Source organism: Metarhizium robertsii, assembly GCF_000187425.2.
Source record: "Metarhizium robertsii ARSEF 23 chromosome Unknown MAA_Scf_2, whole genome shotgun sequence".
NCBI lineage: Eukaryota > Fungi > Ascomycota > Sordariomycetes > Hypocreales > Clavicipitaceae > Metarhizium > Metarhizium robertsii.
Window position 1 is genome coordinate 5,912,293 of NW_011942160.1, and position 24,913 is coordinate 5,937,205.

The following is a 24,913-nucleotide window of genomic DNA, read 5'->3' on the forward strand; positions in this document are numbered from 1 at the left end:
GAGTATATGAGAGCCATGGATGGGCTAGACGAACCAATAGATGATTGTATAAAGTGGCTTCGCGCGTCAGAAACAGCGGGTAGATAGAAATAAGCTTCATCAGAAAGAACCAATGCTGCCTACTGCCTAGAAGGATGATGCTGGAGCTGTGTGAGGAAATCGCACCGCGAGAGAAAGCCCCAGAAGTATACCTTGGTCTCTGGAAGTCAGCATGACTTTTATCTATACAAATGGTTACCTTTAGTGTTGGATTCAACGAGATTTATTCGCAATGCCCACCGAGTTGTAATTAGAGTTTGAACTTGGGTAGAAGCCTCTTCGAACATGCCATGCCGACCATCTCGGATTCGCGCATATGAGTTGCTATTGTGGAATGATCCGCAGAAACAAAGAGTCAAAATCATATGCAGCTTCGGAAAGATATCCGCGTAATGTTGTTATTTTGCATGTCCCTTGAGACATTTGCAGACCTTGACCAGAGGACGCACAGTCGTTAACACACAAAGTTCCCATGACCACTTTGTGATTTTGGAGTTGCACTTGGCCCCAATAGCCAGTACTTGACTCATGACAAGGTACATCGCAAGCATGGCCAACTCGTATTCATTTGACCTAGAAGAAAACGATGAGGAAAGCTTCCAAGTGTTGCAATATCTAAGAGACAGAACGAGGCTCTCTACAACATACCACATGACATGGGCTGTTCCCAACCGCACCTGGCAATAGCGTAAGGGCACAGTTTCAGCGGACGGATGCTTGCACTCGTCTACCAACCCTTGCATGCTGCATTCGCGTACATACGGCGGATGCCTGCAAAGCATACGTTGATATATCTGTACAGAGGATAGCACGAACCACACAAACAGCCTTGAACCGAGCTGGTAACGAAACCTATATGTCAGATGGTGCCTTTCGTCAAAACCATGGGGTCCCTCGTCGAGCACAACAGGACACTGCTGAAGAAAGAACGATTCGTCCAATTGGTTAAAATATACACGGTGTATCTAACAAATCTACTCCTAGCCACTTATTGCTTCGCGTCCTGTCCCGCAATAAAGGGTTTGCCATCCCCAGGTCCAATGCGAACGTCAGCAAATATCTGCTTTGGCCTCAATTCGACGGGGGTAGCGTTCTTGGGCTGGTCGGGAATCTTCTTCTCGAGTTTCTAAACCAGCAGAATTAGTTAATTGCCGTGAAAGTATGCATATTCACACAAGGTCGCCTACCAGGTTATCAAAGACACACTTGTTCAGCTTCCACTCGGCAGGACGACACTGCCAAAGCTGCTGATTTCTGTCGTCCAGACACTCCCAGTGCTTGCGGAACTCGGCGAGGCAGTGGGTGTTGATATCCGTGAGTCTGCTGCATTGTCAGCCTGCTGTGTCTTGTTTCCTCGTGCGACCATCCAATCAGCCTGCGATGAAATCGCCGCTAGAATTGGGACAATGAATGGTCCCATTGAGTTCTAGGATTGAGAACGTACACGCTTTGAGCGCAGCGAGTCACCCGACGACCCTCCTTCATGCAGTCAAACTCGCCGCGGCCGGGGTTCTCCGTCTTGCACTGCATGTAGTCATCGTTGTAGTCGCGGCATCGGGCGCCGATGAAGAAAGATGCCGACAAGAGAGGCGCGGAGCTGGCACCAATCTCCTTGACAGCAGGGACGTTGTCAGGGAGCGGCGTGGTGTCGATGAGGACTTCCTGATGGAACCTACAGTCGAGTGGTTAGCCAGAGAGCGCTTTCGTCCTTTTGCCTCTAGCGCCATTTCGAAGCATCCCGCTAAACGCCGCTATGCTCAATCAGACAGCGGGAGGGAGAGAGCCGAGGCAGAAGACATACTGAGATCGTCGGGTCGCCATGTTGTCTGTGTTGGGGGCTGCCCGTTCGTCGAACCGAGAATGAGTTGCTGAGTTGGTGCGATCGCTGGATGGGAATTTGAGGTGAGGTTGGAATTGGCGGCCTGTGATTGGTTGCAAGGTGGAGACGGGGCCGACCTGGCACACGAGGCACCTGCCCGACATAGATGTGGATGCGCGGCTGTAGCTACAAGTTTGGTCTGCTTTGGCAGAGCGCGACAATAAAAAAGCTGCGCAGAGACGAGGCGAGCAACGACCAGCTCTCAGCCGTGCCCCAACGCCCAAGAGTCCGACCTGTACATATTCCACGACCTCACGACTCCTGGAGATAGCCGAGAAGTACCATCGCCTGCACGCTGCAAGCTTCGCAGCGCCCAAATTTGCACCCCCAATCCCTTGGTGAGCTCGACTAGAGCAACACCGCGAAAAATCCGTCGCCATGTCGCTCTTCGGCCAGCCCAAGCCAATGGGCTCCGGTGGCTTTTTTGGTCAATCGCAAGCTACACAACAGGCACAGCCGGCGCAGCAGACAGGCAGCGTCTTCGGCCAGACCATGGGCAGCCAGCAACCCGGCGCACTAGGCAATTCAATGATGGCACAGCAGCAGCAAGTTCAACAAATGCCGGCTTTGGCTCAGTCACAAGCCCAGCTATCAAGCTCGCTGTGGCAACCCGGCAAAGAAACACCACGTAGGCCTCTCCATCCGAGTCTCCTTGACACTCACCACCAAAACTAACTTGCCTCTAGACCAAAAACCAATCCTCGATCAGATTAAACTCGTCACCGAGAAATGGGACCCCGCAAACCCCAGCTGTGTATTCAAGCACTACTTCTACAACAAAGTCGACGAAGCCCATATCCCCTTCTACAAGCCCCAACCTCACGAGGACCCTCGCGAATGGGAAGAAGCCCTACAGAACAAACCCGCCCCAGGATTCATGCCTGTCCTCTGCTCAGGGTACACCGGCGTTGCGGACCGTCTCAAGACACAGAAGCGCGCCATTTCCGAATTCAATACGCGTCTGCACCAGGTCAATGGTAGTCTGGATGCCATCTTGCAGCGACATGAGCTGGAGACGGAGGTGCGGGCCCTAGCGGCGCGAAGACGACAGACGGCCATCAGCGAGAGATGCTTGGCCCTAGCGGCCAAAGTACAGATTTTGAGGAACCGAGGGTACGCATTGAGTGGCGACGAGGACGACCTCAAGAATCGGCTGCAGACGTTGGAGCGCGAGGTGCAGGATCCTGCGTTGGGAGCCAGGGAGGAGGAGCTATGGAGTAGGTTGATTGTGCTGAGGGGGTACTCGGATCGCTTGAATAAGGAATTGGATAAGCCCGCTGGCCAAGACGGCGAGGGTTTGGACCCGGAGACCGAGGCCAAGGCAAAGAGGGTACGTTTTGTCATTGTTCTACATCACGGGATTATTACCAGCGGACAGTTACTGACTGGGATTATAGGTTCTGGAAGACTACGAGAAGCAGCTGCAACATCTGAAGAAAGAACTGGAGGCGCTTGGTGTCGATTTCGAGGAGTGGGAGAAGAGCCGCAACGCTAGCTTGAAATCGAGATGATACAACGGGATTGAGGCGCGATGATCACGGAGCGTTTGACAAGGGAATTGGGTTTGCTATCGAGTTACTAGGAAATTTTTGTACAATGCGATTCGGAAATAGAGAGGTGGTCGATAGACGCACTCCACGGCTTGGCAGAGGTGTTGGATTGAATGGACTAAAATCGATCTTGGACTTTGACATGTAACGCCTCCCTGAAAACTTGTAGAGGGCCGCTTGGTGAACAAGCTTGGACTGGATGAGTTTCAACGGGCTTCATCCACCATGGTAGCGCATGACACAGCCTCGTTAAATTTTGTTTGAATTATTCTATTTTGGTGGCGGCCAGGCGGAACGGCCACCTCGACGTCTAAATCGTAGTCGTTTTATGTGGTACAAGGTATTCTATACAGGCATCCCATCCAAGAAAAGAGCTATGCCCCTTACTATCGTACACAAGGATTATGGCCCTTGGCGTATCGTTACCGCGCTTCAACGCAGGCTTGTCTGTCCGAGGGCGATGGCAAAATCTCCCACAATCCTTTCGAGTTTTGCCGTGGTAGACGGTGGGCGAATTCAAAAGATTCTGCTGGCCATGTCAATGGCAAACGGGGCTGAGAATTGGTCAGCACTCAATGTCACAATGGCCAACACAACCAGGAGCCTATCCAGACTCCTTCTCGACTGGGTGAAACATACAGAGATACAACATGAAAGCGGTAGCCACGACTTGCTGCACGGTAAAGGTAGCCTCAGCTTCCATGGCGCGGATCTCCTCGGGAGACTGCTGTGGGGGGGCAACTGGATGGCATCAATAAAAAAGCACGTCAACTCGGGCTATTACCCAACCGATTACCCAATGTTTAGGTACGACGTGGACTAGAGGGAACGCGGGGGTGGTGCGGTCAAGGGCGGCAGACGTACATCCTCCAAACATTTTTGCAATTTGGCTTGTCGATGCTCGAGGGAGAAAAGAGTCGGGTGATTCGTTGCCCCAGGATTTTGTCTGGGAGCCCGTGGTATTTACGTAAAAAAAGGACGACTTCGGAGACGAGGTGGTGTTGCAGTCGGGGAGCTGGTACGCCAGAGTGGAAAATTTACGATGTGACTAAGGGAGTGGATGCGGCCGTAAGAGGCAGCTAGAGTCGCACAGCGTCGGCCCCGTTCGGTCCGATTGATTGGCTGCTTCTTTTGTCCTCGGTGCAAAGGCGCGCTGGCGGGCATGCGCTGGGTTGGAGGAAAGCGGTCACCTGGTTGAGCCGTGACTGGTGGGTTGGCGGGCGGATCTACACATTGTACCTGGACGGAACCATTCATCTATTGTACTTAGTTGGACACCCGCTGGGTTGCAGTGCGCTGCAAGCAAACACGGGCTGTAACATTGACAACATTTGAACACTTGGTCCAGATTGACTTCAAATGTTCCAAGACGGGAACAGCCTCAGCAGAAGTCCAGTGACATGTCGGGGGAGGGAAGGAGCGCCTGGGGCATGATTTTGCGGGAAAGAGGCCCACTGGGGAACCACTCGACTGCCTGGGGAAGCGCAGACTTGAAATGTCTGGTTTCAAGTCCTCTACTCTCACGTCGCAAGCTTGGCCACGCGCGGTGGCATGTTCAGCGGTGCTGCGATAACAGCGTGGACCGCCAATCCGTGGTGACTGTGGAGAGTCGGCTGGCCGATGGGGGCGACGAAAAAAATCCCTGCACTAGCCGACAAAGCGGGAACCGGCGACACAAGATGTCATGGCAAGGCTCTTGGGATTCTCCGGTTCTTTAGTAGCCGCGTACGGAGTGCCGATTATCTTTTTACCTTTCTTCTCCCCGTGATCCTTCTCCTTCTCCTTCACCCATTGCATCGACAGCCTTGCTTGCTTGCCATTCACTTTTGTCGTGGCAAGCTGCAGAGAGCATACTTTTCTGCCTTGCCTGCCATCAACAGCTCGGCTGCCATCGCCTCACTGGTCGCCACTTGGGCCGCGCGCCTCAGATTCTGGCCCGTCGTGGGACAAGACAAGCTTCCGACTGTCGGCCTGGAAAAAATCAAAAATCGCCCCAGGGCCTTGAGGATATTGACTCTTCTTTCCGAGATAAAAGGAGCCTGTGTCCTCCTGCTATCCCAAGAAGCCCAACGCACAGTGCTCGCAAGGTCCTTCGGCAGCAATGGCCTCGAGACTGGCTCTCCGAGGTGCGCCGCTGCGCTCCTCGACCGCGGTTGTTAGCCGCGCCGCGCTGCCAGCCGCTGCCAGCTTATCGACCACATCCGCCAGCTTCGTCGCCGCTGCGCGCGCTCCCGTTGCACGCTTCGCTGCTGCACGCTGCTTCTCTCAGACCTCCCGGGTCGCGAGCTCCAAGGCTCAGCTGGACTCGATTCGCAAGGACCCGGCCTATCTTGACATGCAAAAGACCAGCGACGAGCACCCTGAGCCATGGATGGACTTCACTGCACGACACATTGGTCCTCGCGACGAGGACATCCCCGCCATGCTCAAGCAATTGGGCTCTGGCGTTGAGTCTCTGGAGGCCTTTGTCGCTCAGGTCATTCCTGAGGACATTATGCTACCTCCCCAGAAGACGATCCAGCCCAAGACGTACAGCGAGTCTGGCGTGGCCGAGCTCTTCAAAGCTATGCATGCCCAGAACGAAATCCACACCTGGATGAACGGTGGCGGTTACTACCCCGTGGAGATCCCCGGCGTCATCAAGCGAAACATTCTCGAGAATCCCGCCTGGTATACCAGCTATACGCCTTACCAGGCCGAGATTAGCCAGGGCCGTCTGCAGTCGTTGCTCAACTTCCAGACCATGGTTTCTGACCTCACCGGTCTACCTGTTGCTAATGCCAGTTTGCTCGACGAGGGTACCGCCGCCGCCGAGGCCATGACCATGTCTCTCAGCAACCTTTCCACTTCTCGTGCTAAGCGCCCCGGAAAGACCTATGTTGTCTCTCATCTCGTCCACAATGCAACCTCCGAGGTCATGCAAGGCCGTGCCGAGGGCTTTGGCATTCGTCTTGAGTTGATGGATTTGTCCGCACCCGATGCTATCCAAAAGATTCAGGCTCTCGGTGACGACCTGGTTGGTGTCCTCGCCCAGTATCCCGATACCAACGGCGGTGTTGGTGACTTCCGCGAGCTGGTCGATGTAGCCCACAAGCAGGGCACCCTCTTTAGCGTCGCAACGGACCTCTCTGCACTGACTCTTTTGACCCCTCCCGGTGAATGGGGTGCCGATGTTGCTTTCGGTAACTCGCAGCGATTTGGTGTTCCTCTGGGATTTGGTGGTCCCCACGCCGCCTTCATGGCCGTCAAGGAGGCCAGCAAGCGTCGTCTGCCGGGCCGCATTATTGGAGTTTCCAAGGACCGCACTGGAGGACGTGCTCTTCGTCTGGCTCTTCAAACGCGTGAACAGCACATCCGTCGTGAAAAGGCCACTAGTAACGTCTGCACTGCCCAGGCTCTCTTGGCAAACATGGCTGCCATGTACGCAATTTACCATGGACCTGCTCAGTTGAAGGAGATGGCGGTCAACAACCTTCGCCACGCGCGCATGGTCCAGTCTGCCGCTCAGCACTATGGTCTGACTGTTCCTACTGCCACTCTGGACCCCCAGGGTCGTGTTTTGTCTGACACCGTCACAATCAGCTTCGATGACCCCAAGGTGTGCCAGACACTCCGAAAGGAGCTTCTGGAGCGAGGAATCAGCGGAGGCAAGGCCTGGACTAGCAACGAAGTTGTTCTAGCCGTTCCCACCACGTTCAACCTGGATACATATGTTCGCATCGTCGAGGCTTTCCAGGCTGTTGCCAAAAAGAATCATACCGACCGCAATTTAGACGTTGCTAACAAGTTCTGGACTGAGGGTTGGAAGCCGACTCTGGACAAAATTGTCAAGGACATCCCGCAAGTCGTCCGCCGAGAGTCTAGCTACTTGACTCACCCTGTTTTCAACTCCTACCATAGCGAGACCGAGATGCTGCGATACATCTACCAGCTGCAGTCCAAGGATCTGTCTCTGGTTCACTCCATGATTCCCCTGGGTTCTTGCACCATGAAGCTCAACGGAACAACCCAGATGGAACTCATTGGCCACGACAAGAGCTCCAACATCCACCCCCATGCCCCTGTGAGCAGCTATAAGGGATACCAGAGACTGTTCAGCGCGACCTCTGCGCAGCTAGCTGCCCTCACTGGAATGGATGCCACCTCTCTGCAACCCAACTCTGGTGCCCAGGGTGAGTTTGCTGGTCTGCGAGCTATTCGCAAGTACCACGAGCAGCAGCCTGGACCTAAGCGTGATATTTGCTTGATCCCCGTTTCCGCTCACGGTACTAATCCTGCTTCCGCCGCAATGGCCGGTATGCGCGTCGTCCCCGTCAAGTGTGACACCGTTACTGGTAACTTGGATCTCGCCGATCTCGAGGCCAAGTGCAAGAAGCACGAGAAGGAGCTCGGTGCTTTCATGGTCACCTACCCTAGTACATTCGGTGTCTTTGAGCCCGGTGTCAAGAAGGCTTGCGAAATTGTCCACGCTCACGGCGGTCAGGTCTACATGGACGGTGCCAACATGAATGCCCAGATTGGCCTTACTTCTCCAGGCGCTCTAGGTGCTGATGTGTGCCATCTCAACCTTCACAAGACTTTCTGCATTCCTCACGGCGGAGGCGGCCCTGGCATTGGCCCTATCTGTGTCAAGTCTCATCTCGAGCCTTTCCTTCCTCACAAGGACAGCCAGACTCCTGTTTCCAGCGCTTCTTTCGGCAGCGCGAGCATTGTACCCATCAGCTGGTCATACATTGCTACCATGGGTAAGCTTAATGTTTCTGCATCTTTACTTTACAATCACCGATAATTTACTGACAAAATGCAGGCGACAAGGGTCTCCGCAAGGCCACTTCCATGGCCCTCCTCAACGCCAACTACCTCCTTGCTCGCCTCAAGGACCACTATCCCATCCTGTACACCAATGACAATGGTCGCTGTGCTCACGAATTCATCATTGACGCCCGCCCCTTCCGTGAGACGGCTGGCGTGGAGGCTATCGACATTGCCAAGCGTCTGCAGGACTACGGCTTCCACGCTCCCACCATGAGCTGGCCGGTTCCCAACACGCTCATGATTGAACCCACAGAGAGTGAGAGCAAACAGGAGCTTGACCGCTTCGCTGACGCCCTCATTAGCATCCGTTCTGAGATTCGCGAAATTGAGGATGGCAAGCAGCCTCGTCAAGGAAACGTTCTCCGCAATTCCCCTCACACCCAAAAGGATCTCCTTGTTGGCGACGGCGAGGGCAAGTGGGAGCGTCCTTACTCTCGCGAGAAGGCTGCCTACCCTCTTCCGTATCTAATGGAAAAGAAATTTTGGCCTACGGTTACTCGTGTTGATGACAGTAAGTTATTGCTCTCAGTCCAATACCTCTCACGAGTGATCGCTTCTAACAGCCGCAGCCTACGGAGATACCAACCTCTTCTGTACATGCCCTCCCGTCGAAGACACTACTCAGTCATAGACCCTCTTCGTCATTCAATATAGTAGACTGCCTCTTGAAATTATGCGTCGAAGGGGGCAACATGCTACAGAAGCACGCATATGTCTTTTGACAATTTCAACATTCAGCAAGGATGGTGTATAATACTTTTATCTTGCGCATTAGACCGGGACACGTTTTAACATATATGTCTCTCATGAAGTACCTAGTAGTACCTCTCCTTTTTTTTCTTGATGCTTTTATGAGCCTAGGGTGTTTTGATGAGGCTTCGCTTCTTGGAATTCGCAATTCAACATTTTGGGCGTTGGGATTGGACAATGATACAACTTAGAAAAAGAAGGCTCATCTTAACAATGGGATAAATGGATTACTTGCGGGCTGGTAGAGGCCCCCTTTGTTTGCAACTTTTTTTAGGTCCCAGCGTGAAATCTATATACACTCGTACACCCGGTGACCCGTCTTCGCCTTGTATCATGGCAGCGCATCTCGCGTATACATCAATCACATTAGCCATCATTAAGCCTCGAAAACAAGGGCCACACCGTCATCACCCGCCGTGACAACCCTCTCGCCCGTCTCGCCCTGCACGAAGCCAAGCACGCCGCCGCCCTCGCCATCGCCCCTGTGGCCCTTCCACTCCTTGGCAAGGCCTCTGTCCGTGGCGCCGGCCGCAGTCGTGCCCGTGGCGCCGCCGCTTCTCAAATCCCATCGGCGGACGACGCCGTCCATGCCGCAGCTCGTCAGCAGCCACGTGTTCTTGACAAACTCCAGCCTGACGACGGAGTGGTCCTCGTGCGCGCCGGCAATGTGGCGCCGCACAGCAAAGCGCCGGGTCGCGTCGTACACGCAGATGGACCCGTCGACGGAGCCGGCCGCCAGCAGCGTCGTCGGCGGGGTCGCCCCGCAGCGACACCGCGAGCGACTCGACGCTGTCGCCCTGCGTGTGCAGCGACGCCAGGATCTGCCCGCCGGCCGTGGCGTCGGCGGGCGACTTGCCTCGCTGCTGGGACGACGCGGGCGACAGGCGCGGCAGCGAGACGACCTTGACGGCGCCGCCTGCGCCGCCGGCCGCGACAAAGGACCCCCTGGGGTCGATGGCGATGGAGTACAGGCCGCCCTCGACCTCGAAGCGCTGGTCCTCGCCCGTCAGGGACACCACCGTCATGCCGTTTTCGCTCGTGATGTTGCGCGCGGCCGCCTCGCCCCAGACGTCCCAGACGTAGAGGGACGAGTCCTCCGACACCGTCGCCAGGAGGTGTCCGTCTGGCGTCCAGGCGCCGGCGGTGCAGGGCGCCGTGTGGAGGAAGTAGCTCTGCACGATTTGGAGCGGGTTCGAGGCGTCGCCGGCGTCGATTGTGTACACCCATACTGAGCCGTCGGATGCGCCGAGCGCAATGGTGTTTGGGTGGTTTGGCGAGGGACACGCCGAGATCCAGTTGACCTCCTCGACTTCCTGCGCCTCGCCTACGAGCTTCATGTCCACGGTGCCCGGGCGCACGTCCGCCTTCCAGACCTTCATGCGGCCGTCTAGCCCGCCGCTGACGAGGAATTCGCCGCGGGGCAGCGTCCATGCGAGCGTGTTGATGGAGTCGGTGTGGCCCTCGAGGGCAAACAGGCTGTCGAGCTGTGTGCTCTTTGGTGTCTCGGCAGGGTTGCTGGCGTAGCTGGCGGGCAGGACGGGCCGTGATGCGGCGGCGGATGTGTCGAAGAGCCATCCTGCGCCGGGGGCGTCGTCTTCAGGTCCTGCAGAGCCGCCGACGGCAACGAGCGATGGGTGCAAGGGGTGTTGGGCGATGGTGAAGAGGGAGTCTTGCGGGAGGTCGAAGTAGGCGATGGAGTCGTTTTGCAGTAGCACCTCTTCTTCTTCGTCTTCAGCGTCCGAGTCCATGGCGATGTCGTCGCCCGAGTTTTCAATCTCTTCAGCGGCGTCTTCGACGTCGAGGAGGTCGTCGTCCATTTCTTCCGGGTGTGACATTGTGAGTGGCTGATGCGGTCAAGTTTCGGTGCGAGGAAGGTCGAGAGCTGCAGGATTGGGTGCTAGCGGTGTCTGGGCTTAAATACACTGCTTGAGCTGGAGAACAGGCGATCGAAGGCGACGGAATAAGAGTGACTTTTTTTTTTGCGTGTACGGCGCTGCTTGATAAGCAGGGTCGCGGTGGGTTGGGACGGAGGGGAAAAAAAGTTGACGTCGAAGCTACCCCTCTGCCCCTCTTTGACTAAACCTGACAGCCCGACAAACGCGTGAGTTCAACTCGTTACCTGGAGTCGCTGGTCTGTTGATTTGTCCTCGTAAGCAAGGGTTGAGGGAATGCTTTGCTGATGTATCAGCGGTACAAGTAATTTTTGTTTAGTGTTGTGGGCTGTTGGGATACAGGTGCAGCTCGCATATGCTGGTTAATACGACGCAGCAAGGCGTTTGAAATCCCGTCAAATCTACATTTGGTATCATTTTATCCCGTAAATATCGTCCGCATCCCGTAACGCCTTCCTTCCCCCCGATCCAAGCTGATGAAGCACGAGAGGCTCTCATCACTCCTCCAAAGACTCGACCCAATTACTCTCGGCCTGCCTCCTCTTCCATCGCTCCACCACAGCTTTGCGAACTATTTGCTCCTCCTCTTCCACTTCTGCAGCCTGGCCTGCCATCTCCCGAATATGGTGCTTCACGCCCAAGGGGAGCATCTTTTGCCAACCGCTGTGTGTCTTGCAGCGTTTTCGTTCACACATTCCTCTGACCATGTCGTCTTCGCCCAGTGGATCGTCGAGCTTCGAGTTTTTAAACACCTCCTCTCCCTCGGGGGACTTGATAAATGCGGAAAAAACGTCTCGCGCAGATACGGCGTCCAACCTAGAGTCGTAGCCGCAGATGTCGTCGCCGAACCGTCCATCAGTAATGGCCGCGCGTCTGCGCTCTTGGGCTAGCTCAATCAGAGTAAACATTTTGTGGCAGAGGAGCGTCTCTTCCGCTAGCTCAAACCGAGCCTTGGCTGCTTCATCAAGGACCTTTTGTTCTTCGTCGCTTAATAACTTGGAAAGCGCGTCATCTATTGTGCATGTCAGCCGTGTGTGCGATAGACCATCTGCGGCCGAGTATACTCACCTCCCTCTGCCTCTATGCCGTTGGTCGAATCGTCCGAAAAGGGCGTCTTGACCAGTTTCCACGTGCCGTCCTCATCTCTGCTCCCTATGTCGCTGCTGAGAAGTGCCATAAACTCATCCTGCGCCAGTTGGTCATTCAGGCCACTCTTGGCTCTGCCTTTGGGCAGTCTGCTAATCATTCTCTCCCACCATATTTGCGCATGCTCATTTGAACAAAACACGCTCGGTTGACTTTGCGCCAAACGCGCCGCTTTGCGACAAGCTCTCAGCGCACACGTTTTTTTGTAAATGGTAGCAAGATCCGCGGTTGTACAGTTTGGGCATATGAACTTCTCAATGAGGTTTTCGCCGATTTCTTTATTCATGTTGATGCACTCCCCGTGAAACCAGTCCTCGCACTTTTCGCAGCAAATCATCCACCGATGGTCGTCGGGACCACGGCACAGGCAATACGGGCCGTTGTCGGATTCCTCCTCTCCTGAAGCATCGTCTACGCCTGGAGCTGCCGAACCCGTCTTCGTCTTCTTCTTTCTTTTTGAGTTGCCAGGCCCTGGTCTCTTTGGGACCTTCTTAACGCCAGTCGCTGTGCCTTTCTTCTTGGACGCAACAGCCATGGCTGCGGAGTCAGGTGCCTCTGTCGAAGGGAGAGGCGTTGGCGATGGTTTGAACGAGGCTGAGGCGAGATCTGGACCGGCTATCTGAGGAGAGCTGACTGCGTGCTCAGACTTGACTGCCCGGTCGGCAGATTCGGATCGCAAACGGTCCTCATGCGAGGATCCGGGTCTCTGATCCATCGTATGTAGAGAGCGGGAGCTGGGCAGCCCAGCTGCGGCAAAGATGTCTATCCCGCTGATCGAATCCTGATTATGATGAAATATTCAGCAAGACTCTCATTATTAAAGTTGGATGTGATTCAAGCTGGATGGGGCTGCATTTTGAATTGACACTTTGAAATATTATTGATGAGTGAGCTTGATGCGCGCCTACATTCACTGTGAGAGTGAGAGCGACAATGAGCGCCCAAGAGCAGGGGTTCGCGTGGGGGCTCTACATGTACATACGGCGTGCAGTCTCAAGTCTCGGCAAATTTTCGGTGGCAAGTTGCAATCCACATGGAGCTCGTCGCGGCATCCAGCACCAGGCTACTTTTTTCAAGCATTTGCACGAGAGCTTCCACAAGGCTTGCTCCAACCTCAAGTCTTCACACATCATGGCGCAATCTCTAGCGTCGTCCAAATTCCTCCGGGGCTCATTCACAAAATGCCAGCGATGCTTCTCCAGCCGTGCATTCCAGCCGACGCAGTTGCGGCCGACTCTCCCTCGCGCACCCGTGCAAAGCAGACAACCGATTTTGCAGAAGCGAACCAAGTACAAGACTGTCGAGCAGGCAAAGAGTCGGCATAGCACTGGCGTACGTGATTACCCCCGGCCCAGATTGATGTATACACATTTCTGAAGGAGTTACAAGCTGACAAACCAACCTCTTGCACTCAGCCTTTCTCGTGGAAAGCCGGAATTCTATTCGTCGCAACTTGCGGTGCACTGGTTTGGTACTTTGAATTTGAGAAGGGGCGGATGCAAAGGAAGAGGATAGCCGATGCGTCCAAGGGTGTTGGCAGGCCCAAGGTCGGCGGGTCGTTTGAGCTGCTAGACCAAAATGGCAAGCCGTTCACCAGTGAAATGATGAAGGGCAAATACTCCTTGGTATGGTGCTATGATCCTACAGACGTGTTCTTACGGCATCTCGCTGTGCTGGGCTTGGGTTGCGAACAATTGACTAAACAAGCTCGTGTCAGGTGTACTTTGGATTCACTCGTTGCCCCGATATTTGTCCCGAAGAACTCGACAAAATGGCGCGCATGCTCGATGTAGTCGAAGAAAAGGCCCCCGGTGCACTTCTACCAATCTTCATCACTTGCGATCCCGAGCGCGACGATCCTGCGGCCCTCAAGAGCTACCTTGCCGAGTTCCACGACAAGTTCATTGGCCTGACTGGCACATACGACCAGATCAAGGACCTTTGCAAGAAGTATCGAGTGTACTTTAGCACACCGCAAAATGTCAAGCCGGGCCAAGACTACCTGGTTGACCACAGTATTTACTTCTATCTGATGGATCCGGAAGGCGACTTCGTGGAGGCTCTGGGGCGACAGCATTCACCAGACCAGGGCGCCCAACTGATTTTGGACCATATGAAGGATTGGAGGAAATGAGGGACCCCGGCAAGGCGGAAAAGGAAAAGTGTATGATGGGGTGTATGATTGGGGTCTGTATTTGTCCATGTAAACTAGTGTACGACAATTTGTGCATAGACTATGCCAGCCGTGTTGGCGAGAACAACTCAATTCTACTGTAATGTATTGAACTGATTGCGCGAGTGCGTATTTTTCGTAGGCCACGAATGACAGCTATCCAATGTTCTACCTACACCCGCTGTAGTTACTTGGTATTGCCTCTGGAAGCCATTGCCTGGTTTGCCTGATGAGAGTCGACGGGCGGATACATGTCACCGTTTGAATGTATGACCCACGCCCTCCCCTCCGACAACGGGCTGCAATTCCGCAACACCAGACATTTCCAAACCTCCATCGCCAATTCCCCCGACTGTTATCACTCGACACCATAACAAAGAGGTGTGGTAGTCGAATCGCGCGACGCCATCGGCAGCCATGTCTCGCGTTGTCCTTTGCACGCGGCATCTAGGGCTGACGGCAACCACCAAACTATCCCAACCAGCTCCGTCGCTCATCCAACAAACTGGAATCAGGCCACCCCGGCACGTTCCAGTGAGAACATTTCGAAGCACATCCCATCTACCGGAGAAATCAAGCCATTCACCAAAGGCAAATACCTCTTGGCCGTCGACGTCAGACACCAAATCCCTGTCAGATATTGCCTTTGCCTTTGAGTAAGCCTCCAGAGCATCATCCTCACTCCACCAGCGTCATCAAGAAACCCTTACATCCTCATGCTAACTGCACAAGTATCGATGGAGTACTATACCGTGGCGGCCAAGGCATCCCCGGCGCCCGCGAAATGCTCCGCAGCATCCGCTCCAAAAACATGCGCTACGTATTCCTCACCAACGGGGGCGGCGCCCATGAAGACGCCAAGGTAGCCTCCCTCAGCAAACGCCTTGGCCTCTCCATCGACGAGGACGTCATTCGGGACAGGGTCATCTTGTCGCACACGCCCATGCGCGGGTGGGCGGATGAAGTGAAGAAGCAGACCGTTCTCATAACCGGATCCCACCCCGAGACCGCGAGGAAGATTGCAAACGAGTCTGTCAACCTTGCAACGGAAAATTTCTTGTCATGTTTCAGCCGTCTGACCTTGTGATTAGGTACGGATTCGAGCGTGCCGTCACACCAGCGGATTTAATCCACGCAAATGGCGATTTGTACCCCTTTGACAACTTGAAAGACACGCTGCATTCGGAATTCCGCCCTCTGCCAGACGGCAAGTCTGCGTCCGCCATCAAAGACCCCTACAGCAAGAATCTCGCTGGGGACGCTCTCAAAATCGACCAGATTCTGGTCTGGAACGACCCCCGAGACTGGTCGCTCGACATCCAGGTCATCCACGACCTGCTGGTCTCCCACAACGGCTATCTGGGGACCCTGTCTTCCAGGAACGGGAACCGCGGTCTCCCCAACAATGGGTGGCAACAGGATGGCCAGCCAGAACTCTGGATCTCAAATCTGGATCTTGTGTGGAAGACAGAATACCCTGTGAATCGATTCGGCACTGGGGCGTTTCTCGAAGCCCTCAAGGGCGTTTGGTCGGCGGTTACGAATGGCGCTGAGCTGCATTATAATGCGCTGGGAAAGCCGTCACAGTTTACGTATGACTACGCTCATACACGGCTACTTCAGTACTATTCCACCATGAAGGGAGGTAGAGAGGTGGGTGGGAGGAAGGATGCCACGCCGTTGAGGAGGGTGTACATGATTGGGGATAATCCAGAGAGTGACATTCGCGGCGCGAATGAGTATTGTCCGGAGGACGGGACGGAGTGGGTGTCCATCTTGGTGAGGACGGGGGTGTGGACGGAGACGGAGACGGAGCGGGAGCCGCGGTACAAGCCTGGTGCTATTGTGGACGATGTCGTGGATGGGATTGTTTGGGCTTTGAGGAATGAGGGCGTCGATGTTGACAGGAAGACCTTGCTTGCCGGGGGGGGATAGAGTGAGTGGGTGTAGTTGGTGAATCATTCAGAGCCGACACAATAAGGGAGTATACTCTTGTATCTGCAAGCTAGACAAGTCTGGGTAGATATAGAACGATAATCTGGGTTCGAAAGATTATTATCGTCCTCACTGCTTTTGGGAAGGGGGAAACTGGATTGTTGAGAGAGGAGAGGTGCAGGCGGGGAAGCGGTGAGGACTGTGTATCAGGTAAATGCAAGTTGAGATGTACATATAAGCGTCTGAATTACAACCTTTCATGATGATTCTGCCGGTGAGATCAAAACAAACCCCATTAGCGTCTCTTGGGGTTGTATTTCTCAAGACGGCGGAGCAGTTAGCTTGACCAGGTTTGATGTGCTGTGAGCAGTGTCATTCACCTCTATTAGTCTTGAGCTCCAGTCGACCTTTGTTGGATTGACTTGAACAGCCGGCATGGCACTTTGAAGCTCCCCCTTTCTTGGTCCGAGTATTGAGATTAATATTATTTCATTGGGCGAATGGAAGTCCTTCACTGGACCATTTTTATTTTAGAAGACTAAATACAATCTGACAGCGTCGCATGGACAAGCCGTCTCCCAACCGGAGGCGGCACTGAGTAAACTAAATTTATTCAGGTAATTCCTTGTAAGCTATCGAGATTCCTGGTTTGTTCCACGAGTCCTCAAATAAAATAAATAAATAGAAACGCCTATTTTCTTGCAGGCAAATGTATCAAGCCAGTAAAATATCAATGCCCTAGGCGGCTTATATACCCATGGCCCCCAAATTTGACTCGGGGCTTTCGGCTACACCTTGGTTTTCTCCTGGTTTGAATGGGTGCCAAAATCTGTGTTCTGGATAACATCCTCATCAGCGTCAATAAAGGCCTTGTCGCCAAATGCAATGGCAATCTCCTCCAATGTGTGACCAGCCGTCTCAACATAGTAGCTCCAGGCGAGGAAGGCGGAGAAGAGACAAAACCCCGCAATGATCAAATAAAAGTAGCCATGTATCCCTGCAAAAGCGTCGGGAGAAACCATGCCTATAATGAAGTTGAAGATCCAGTTGCTGGTCGTCGCGAGGGCCATGCCTTTGCTGCGCCCTCGGAGCGGGAAAATCTCTGCTGGCAACAGCCTAAGAAAAGAGAGAAATTAGTCACAAATTCCGCAACAGCAGATATTGAGCGGGCATCTCACCATGGCATGGGACCCCATGTGAATCCATAAACAATATTGTACAGCATGACAAAGGCGTACTGGCCGTCGGCTTTGATCTTGACCGGCAAGTTTGCCTGCGTAAAGCCGCACACCACACCGAGCAAGGCTGCCATGGCAAGACCACCCAGGATCAAGAGAGGTCGTCGACCCCATTTATCAGCTAGGTACCAAGTCGTGACGGTTGCCGCCGTATAAGGTATAGCATTGGCGGCAGTGTAGAGCAGGGATTTCCTGTCGTCAAACCCAGCCGCGGAAAGGGTGCTTGGAAGATAGAACGATATGATATTGATGCCATTTAGCTGCGCAAACATTTGAACAGTGATGCCGACGATTGTACGCTTGCGATAACGGGTGAACATTTCCTGAGAAACCCATGTTAAGATGTCATGTTTTCTCGGATAGCGTAGTTTCATTTGGAGCTCACCTTCCAGCTCGAGGTCCCGAGTGTCCTCTCATATCGAACTGCTTCCTGGATCTCGAGAAACACGCTCTTGACATGCGGGGCGTCAACGTCGCCTTTGCTGTGCAGGTCTGCCACCGTCTGCAGACTCTCCTTCATGAAACCTTGTTTCGCTAGCCAACGTGGGGTCTCGGGGAGGAAAAATGACATGGAAAGAAGAATAAAGGAAAGAACAATCTGAATGATAAACGGTCCTTGCCACGACATTGATCGAGGAAGGAGAAAGTTGAAGCCGTAGTCTACCCAGCACGAGAGCATATATCCGGCAATGAGAAAGGTGTATTCAATTCCAACCATAAGGCCACGACGATGTGGTGCCGCAATTTCCGTCTGAATGATGGGAACCGTCATCGACAAGAATCCAACCCCAAGACCCTGGATCGTGCGTCCCGCAACAAATGCGTCGAATCCAGGGGCAAATATCTGAATAAAGGCGCTGAAGAAGTAGATAAACGCGCCCAGGCGGACGCATTTCTTCCTACCAACCATATCGCCCAATGGCCCAGCTATGAGTGCCCCAAGAGCAGCAGAGAGCTGCAAGCACGAGACTGAGATGCCAGTAATGGAAGGATTCACCTTGCTAGTTGTGCCGTCGGCTCCCCCATAATCCCGGTAGAATTTGGCCACAAAGACCGGATTGACGAGAAGGCCGGACATGATGCCCGAGTTGTAGCCGAATAAAGCATCGCCAAGACTGCCAAATGCACATGTTGCAAAGAGTAACGGCTTGCCCTTGATAGGGTATCGAGCCGAGATTTTGGAGGGCCTCAGCTTCCTCTCCAGCCAACTCTGGGTCGGGTCATTGCAAGTCTCGTCTAGTTGAAGGCCGGCATGGTCCTGTATGGGTGTTGCCGCAGAGTTTTGTTGCTCTTTGTGGGTGCTGAACGCATCCATTGCAAGAATTCGGGTGCGTGAGCGATGCTAGGTTCTTTTTGATGGATGATGTTGTAGCCGAGGGGACCCATTTCGGTTGACATGAGGATGCTACGACATAGATATAAGAAAAAATTCCCTCAAGATTCGAACTCGAGGTAGCCCAGAAAGCAGGCTTCTGGGGTCGTCTGGGGTAATCCGGGGTAGCCCATCATTGCTGGCATGAAGCCTCCCGCCGGTTGTTGAGTATGCCATTGTCAAGACTGACTCGGGGCCTTCTCCTGATTTCCAGCCGCTTGTGGCCAGGGATATTTAGGCTACTGCACGCTTGACGTAAATGATTGACTCGTGCAAGCTAGTTCCAAGTGGATATGCGTGTTGACGTCTGGGCTATAACATCATTGTGGCATGGTCATGTTCGAAAGTTCCGGCGGGACTTCCTGCAATGCCGTGCTCGAATCATCCGCCGGAACCGAAACATCCATTGCCGCCCCACATATTTTTACCGCCAGCGCCTCTGGTATCCCGGCTTGCGGATACCCTGGTTAATGCCTTCGGCTCGTCGAATATCGTCAAATGTCGTCAAATATCGTCGAATATTATCGAATCAGGGTGAAGGAAGCTGTCTTGTGTCAACATTAGTATAATTGACATATTTTGGTCCCATAAGCATAGTGCCTGACCTCTTATTTTGATCTGTGTTGCCTTGTTGTGAGGTGTCGGCAAGAAACCAGGTTCGGTTGTTAATCGCTTTGAAGTATTTATCTAAAACCGAGCAGAGGCGTCAGCCAGATGCAATAAGAGTCGAGTTGTTGCCAGAGCCAGAATTTCAATGACCCCTCAGGACAACATGCAATTTCCTAAATTCTAATATGGTTGGCTATGACCACTATCCCAGTTAAAATCCCAAAGCCAGAAAAGGCCATTTGTCCCATTTTCAATTTCCGGAGCGCCTGGGCCTACGGCCTGATCGATTTCACACCTATCTGACTGGCCGAACGCAGAATTCCACACCTGCCGCTCATCAAATGGCGCGCTTGCCAGATTGGCAGCTTGAAATGACTGCTCGTGGGCTACAGGAAATACTTGAAGAAGTAAAATGTCAGCACTGTGTATACCAAACTTGAAGGCCTGTACCAACCTTGCTGTACTGATGTAAGACTCTCATTCAGCTGTTGTGCCACGGCCAAATTTGGCCATACTTGTGCGGCAGAGTCGTGTTGAGTGATCATGTTCGGTCCTCCTAAAGGGGAGGACTGGTGACGCGCCCAAGAAACCGGGGAAGCACGATTTATGGGAACCAGAGACTGCCGCGCCTCTTCATTGCCGACCCTTCGAGGACCAAGAGTAGGCCTTCCCAGCATGGCCTCTTCCTCCCTCTTCAGCAGCAATGATATGAGGTTTTGGAGTACAAACCCACTCTGTTTCGACAGAGCTGACTGCTTACCCAGCAGTCGCTGCAAGCGAAGTACTCGGGTGATTGTCCGCTTCAATTTCTGGGCTCTATCAGATAGAGGGTCGGACAAGGCAAGGAGTATAAGCACGATGGCAGCGTGGAACAAATTTATAGCCATAAAGGCAACGAGATGGCTCTCTTTGGCAAGCTGGGCGAGCTCAGGCAGCTCAGCAAGTCGCCCCGTTCTTACAGCTGCACTCAGCCAATACTCCGAGTTGTTGTTCGAGTTGCTGGCGGCATCCGGAGTTGTCAAGTTTCTCAGGCTTTCGGTTAATGGAGAGCCGTGCAGTTCAGGAACAGGAGACCCAGCTCGAGATGCGAGGGCATATGCGTTTGAGGGCATAATCGACAGGTGATCGACCTGCTTGGCTAGAAACGGCCGATAAAGTACTATAAGTACATTGTCAAAAGTTAAATGCAAGGACAAAGATTGTAAAGTGTGAGCCCGCGTTTTCCAGTCACTATTTCTAGGACAGTAGTCCTGATCTAGATTCAGGCTTAGGTGCGGAGGTAGATTGCTTTTCCAGGTATTTAGCTTTGTAGTTACATCGCTTACGAGTGAAGCGTACTCGGATTCGTAGCGTTGTTTGGAATTGTGCGTGGAGATGGAGCCGAAAATTACTTTCAACGCTGGGGATACAATGCGGTAGAGACTACTCAATTCAGTCTGGTATCGCGAATATACAAGGTCTGACGATTGCTGGGTCCCGGATTTCTGAGAAAAGTATGGCGATTCGGGATATTCTAGCGGCATTTCGAGGTTAAAGTCCTCATCATTTATGCTTAATGGTCGCCCATATGAGATGGAGGCAAATCTGGGCAAGTCAGAGGGTTACATGCAGCAGCAAAGGGTTGGCAGCATACCTGTCCCATGTGTAGATTGTCCACCATACTCTTTTTCGCTCCTCAATTTCGTCAGGGCTTTTATGTGGCAGATGACGATGTATACCCAGAGCATGAGATATCTTAATCGTCGCTCCCAGTAGCGCAAAGGAAAGGTTTGGTCGGCCGTGGTAGACATGGTGAGAGCCCAACAAGATGCACGTCTGCACAGCTGTAATTGACGTCTCATCCATCAGACAGATCAGCCTAGATTCAACAATTCCCAGTAGGTCCTCACTCCAACGACGCCAATCCTCATCAGCCTCGTGCGCTGCTCGGTTCGACCGATACCACGCAGCCATGCACAAGACCATGGATAACAAGGTAAGAAAAGAAGCATCGGATTGGTACGCATATCCATCTTCCACGGAGGCAAGTCGCTTCCGAAACTTTGGTTCGTATATAACCAAAGAAAACCAGTGAACCGCATCAAAGTAGTCTTCCATGAGTTGTTGGATGAGCCGACGGTCCGGAAATCGGCTTCCCAAGATGGTTGAAATGGGAATACGTGTATCACCAAGACCTGAGCGAGGACTTTGGGCGCGGTAACCACCGTCAGGAATGGCAAAGGTCGAACAACTTTCAATACCTTGACTCCCAAGTCGGCTTATCTGCAGGCGCTGGAGTGAGCATTATACTCACAATGCAGATGCATGTAGAGCTGACAACCACAGACGTACCTTTCTCGCAATGCCCATAGCCGAGTCTGCTTCGCCGTGACGCGAGTGGACATTGTCTGACAATTGTGACGGCACTTCGCACCGGACTTGGTGCGTTTCGTCGTGAAACGCATCATGTTCTGAGGCATTGGGAGGTGCGTTGTTGGGCGATGTCGATGGTGAGGTTGTCGCCTCGGAGCTGCCTCTAGCATCTCCTAGATGAGGTCGTCTATCACAGAGACATGTGGTCAAGTTCAATTCTATGAGAGATGAATGGATTAGTGATCATACATTCGCCGTGTTAGTCTTCGTCGCGACTTGCGAACGATAGGCTTCTGAATGCGTGCCGACTCCTCAAGCTGGGCCGATTCGCATTCCACATCAGCGCGCAAGCACAGCGAGCACGGGCGGAACGAATCGCACTGTTGCCATCAAGTCAGCTTTCGTCACAGGTCCGAAGGGCAACTCAATGATGACTTACACGGGACTTATTGCGGCGGCACCGGCGACAAGCATTGCTCACCCTCGTGGGAAGCCGCCGGGTCGTGATCGGAACCGAAGGGGACGTGGACATTGTCTCCCCACTCGACCAAGGGTTGGCAACTTGGCCTCGACACGGCTGCGAAACGACCTAGGTAGTTTGTTGGGAGACACAAAAGTGTCCGAGCCGCAAAGTCGTCACCGTGCAGCTATGCGCAACGTTGAAGCCGAATGGTCACATGATGCATTAGCTTTGATGAACGGGGGTAAGTTTCTTGGACGATCAATGACGGGACGAAGCAGGCACGACGAACCCTGCCGCCACCTTCCCACTTCACATCCGCCGGATGGAGATTCTACGAGTCCAAAGCTCAAACGAGCCGACGGCTGATCTACTTAACACGATCTAATCCCTCGCCTTGGATTGAACCGGACGATTTTAAAATGTTGTTGCACAGGTCGTTGACAGTGGAAAATTAAATTGCACGTCTTTGTATTTGTATTTAACAAGAGTTGACTTGTTGCGCCTGGCCGTCAATCTTACTCGGCGCATATCGAGACTCTTGTCATCGTTGAATCCCGCCAACATGACATTGATTCAACCAAGATCAATTCCAAACCACAGCCAGCTAAAAAGTGAAATCGACCTCATCCAAGCTCCTGCCCAGCCCACAGCCGGAATCCCCCAATGGCACACACCCGACACAGACAATTCGGGTGTAGATCTCACGGCAACCACTACAGAGTCGTCACACGACTCTTTAGAATCTGCCGGTAAAAGTGTTGGCATTCCCAGCCCAAGATATAGAAAACGCGTGGGACAAAGCTGATACCAAACTCACACAGAATCTCTGCTTCATTCTTAAAAGCCCGCATCATGTCGAGTTCGCTCAACGGCCTGTACCCAAAATTTCAACGCCACACGAGGTCCTCATAGCTGTCAACTACACAGGTATCTGCGGATCCGACATACACTACTGGGAGCATGGTAGAATCGGCCACTTTAAAGTTAAAGACCCCATGGTATTAGGTCACGAATCTGCCGGCACAGTTATTCGCGTCGGAAGCGCCGTAAAGTCGCTTGCGGCCGGCGATAAGGTCGCGATTGAGCCGGGCTATCCTTGCCGACGCTGTGATGAGTGCCTGGCCGGCCGGTATAATCTCTGCCCAGACATTATTTTTGCGGCAACGCCTCCCAACGACGGCACCCTTGCGGGCTTTTGGGTTGCCCCCTGTGACTTCTGCTACAAGCTTCCCGACCACGTCTCGCTACAGGAGGGCGCCGTAATCGAGCCTCTCGCGGTCGCTGTGCACATCGTCAAACAAGCCCACATTTCGCCTGGTGCCAGTGTTGTAGTCATGGGCGCCGGTCCAGTCGGCCTTCTTTGCGCGGCTGTTGCAAGATGTTTCGGTGCTTTCAAGGTGGTCAGCGTTGATATCATCCAGGCGAAGCTGAATTTTGCCAAGACCATGGGGTCTACGCACACATACCTGTCTCAAAGGATATCAGCAGAGGAAAATGCAAAGTCATTGATAGATCAGTGCAGTCTTGGGAACGGTGCGGATGTGGTCATTGATGCGAGCGGCGCGGAGGCTTCAATACAAGCTAGTTTACACGTTGTTAAGGTGGGCGGAACTTTTATTCAGGGAGGCATGGGCAAGTCGGATATTACGTTTCCTATTATGGAGATGTGCCAGAAAGAGGTCACCGCGCGAGGAAGCTTCCGGTACGGACCTGGAGACTTTAAGCTTGCCGTTGAGTTGGTGTCGAATGGGAGTGTGGACGTACAGAGGCTCATCACGGGCGTGGTGCCCTTTAAGCAGGCGGAGGAGGCTTTTCATAAGGCAAAGTCGGGCGAGACTGTCAAAATGTTGATTGCGGGCCCCAATGAAGCAGAACATCTCTAGGCAAAAAATGGGAACGTTTTTAATGTGCGGACAGCCGTAGAATTCGGCACTGAGATGAACTACAAAGTGCCGCTTTCAGACTGATGGAGGAAGGGCGATGAGCAATGAAAAATTGGGATCCCTGTGTAGGCCCTACGAATTCTAGGTATTGGATGCCAGACTGCAACATCACCAGGTGGCCGAGATGTTGACGCTTCAACGACGAGGTCCAAAAGCAGGGAATCTTATGGCGATGTGTTGACTATGAAACATGTGAAGATCCTACCTACCCTTGATACGCTCATGGTAAACTGAGAGCTACTACTGCCCTCTTTTCCTGAAGCCTGGAGCAGATGGCAAGTACGTTTTCAGCTTCGCTACCCTTGGGCGAACCAAGGACTGTTGCGATGCTCGACGCCGCCATGTGTGGGACCGGTTCATGGACCCATTTCGGTGCCGGTCCGGGCCGGCCCCACCAGAGACCCGGCGGGAGACGCAGCATTTATGGCAACTCATTGTCTTCTCTGAGACAAGGTAAGACAAGCGGTCACACGTGTCCCAGGTGGCATTCTAATACTTTAAAGGCAGAGCCATAAACAGAATGACCAGACACCTGAGCGTCCTTACTTCGCATAGGGGACACTGGATGCTTTCCATGACACGTTGTGCACGCTTGGAAAACGGTATTGCGGACTCGAGTATCGTTGGGCTCCAAGCTGTGCTTCTCCATACGCGGGTATCCGGGGTAGCATGCCAATTCATAGAATCTCAGTAGGGTACTCCGTAGATGTAGTGAACAATATGCGGTGGAACATTTTCGATGGAGCAGTGGTGGCAC

The 24,913-nt window shown here is 53.2% G+C and overlaps 10 protein-coding genes across 10 annotated transcripts; 5 read left to right on the top strand and 5 right to left on the bottom strand.

Annotated features, from left to right (window-relative positions):
- Positions 1-1,027: 1,027 nt before the first annotated feature.
- On the bottom strand, positions 1,028-1,860 carry MAA_08428 (NADH dehydrogenase subunit 8; the record flags this gene model as incomplete). Its single annotated transcript, XM_007826426.1, has 4 exons — positions 1,028-1,165; positions 1,227-1,359; positions 1,484-1,711; positions 1,841-1,860. The coding sequence occupies 4 exons, from the start codon at positions 1,858-1,860 to the stop codon at positions 1,028-1,030; spliced, it is 519 nt and encodes a 172-aa protein (XP_007824617.1).
- Positions 1,861-2,296: 436 nt separating this feature from the next.
- Positions 2,297-3,429, top strand: MAA_08429 (nucleoporin Nup44; the record flags this gene model as incomplete). The annotated part of the gene is made up of 3 exons (XM_007826427.1): positions 2,297-2,546; positions 2,605-3,248; positions 3,316-3,429. 3 exons carry the CDS (start codon positions 2,297-2,299, stop codon positions 3,427-3,429), a joined length of 1,008 nt encoding a protein of 335 aa, XP_007824618.1.
- A 2,140-nt stretch (positions 3,430-5,569) lies between these two features.
- MAA_08431 (glycine dehydrogenase) lies at positions 5,570-8,914 on the top strand (the record flags this gene model as incomplete). The annotated part of the gene is made up of 3 exons (XM_007826429.1): positions 5,570-8,213; positions 8,276-8,794; positions 8,853-8,914. The coding sequence occupies 3 exons, from the start codon at positions 5,570-5,572 to the stop codon at positions 8,912-8,914; spliced, it is 3,225 nt and encodes a 1,074-aa protein (XP_007824620.1).
- Positions 8,915-9,440: 526 nt separating this feature from the next.
- On the bottom strand, positions 9,441-10,868 carry MAA_08432 (ribosome biogenesis protein Sqt1; the record flags this gene model as incomplete). The annotated part of the gene is made up of 1 exon (XM_007826430.2): positions 9,441-10,868. The coding sequence occupies one exon, from the start codon at positions 10,866-10,868 to the stop codon at positions 9,441-9,443; it is 1,428 nt and encodes a 475-aa protein (XP_007824621.2).
- A 554-nt stretch (positions 10,869-11,422) lies between these two features.
- MAA_08433 (uncharacterized protein) lies at positions 11,423-12,786 on the bottom strand (the record flags this gene model as incomplete). Its single annotated transcript, XM_007826431.1, has 2 exons — positions 11,423-11,937; positions 11,994-12,786. The coding sequence occupies 2 exons, from the start codon at positions 12,784-12,786 to the stop codon at positions 11,423-11,425; spliced, it is 1,308 nt and encodes a 435-aa protein (XP_007824622.1).
- A 416-nt stretch (positions 12,787-13,202) lies between these two features.
- MAA_08434 (electron transport protein) lies at positions 13,203-14,205 on the top strand (the record flags this gene model as incomplete). Its single annotated transcript, XM_007826432.1, has 3 exons — positions 13,203-13,403; positions 13,451-13,696; positions 13,789-14,205. The coding sequence occupies 3 exons, from the start codon at positions 13,203-13,205 to the stop codon at positions 14,203-14,205; spliced, it is 864 nt and encodes a 287-aa protein (XP_007824623.1).
- An 823-nt stretch (positions 14,206-15,028) lies between these two features.
- Positions 15,029-16,179, top strand: MAA_08435 (HAD-superfamily hydrolase, subfamily IIA, CECR5; the record flags this gene model as incomplete). Its single annotated transcript, XM_007826433.2, has 2 exons — positions 15,029-15,273; positions 15,336-16,179. The coding sequence occupies 2 exons, from the start codon at positions 15,029-15,031 to the stop codon at positions 16,177-16,179; spliced, it is 1,089 nt and encodes a 362-aa protein (XP_007824624.2).
- A 788-nt stretch (positions 16,180-16,967) lies between these two features.
- On the bottom strand, positions 16,968-18,732 carry MAA_08436 (MFS sugar transporter; the record flags this gene model as incomplete). The annotated part of the gene is made up of 3 exons (XM_007826434.1): positions 16,968-17,295; positions 17,358-17,740; positions 17,803-18,732. 3 exons carry the CDS (start codon positions 18,730-18,732, stop codon positions 16,968-16,970), a joined length of 1,641 nt encoding a protein of 546 aa, XP_007824625.1.
- An 846-nt stretch (positions 18,733-19,578) lies between these two features.
- MAA_08437 (uncharacterized protein) lies at positions 19,579-22,282 on the bottom strand (the record flags this gene model as incomplete). Its single annotated transcript, XM_007826435.1, has 7 exons — positions 19,579-19,796; positions 19,853-20,557; positions 20,630-20,982; positions 21,032-21,660; positions 21,730-21,937; positions 22,000-22,130; positions 22,190-22,282. 7 exons carry the CDS (start codon positions 22,280-22,282, stop codon positions 19,579-19,581), a joined length of 2,337 nt encoding a protein of 778 aa, XP_007824626.1.
- Positions 22,283-22,775: 493 nt separating this feature from the next.
- On the top strand, positions 22,776-24,096 carry MAA_08438 (uncharacterized protein; the record flags this gene model as incomplete). Its single annotated transcript, XM_007826436.1, has 2 exons — positions 22,776-22,970; positions 23,035-24,096. 2 exons carry the CDS (start codon positions 22,776-22,778, stop codon positions 24,094-24,096), a joined length of 1,257 nt encoding a protein of 418 aa, XP_007824627.1.
- Positions 24,097-24,913: the final 817 nt, after the last annotated feature.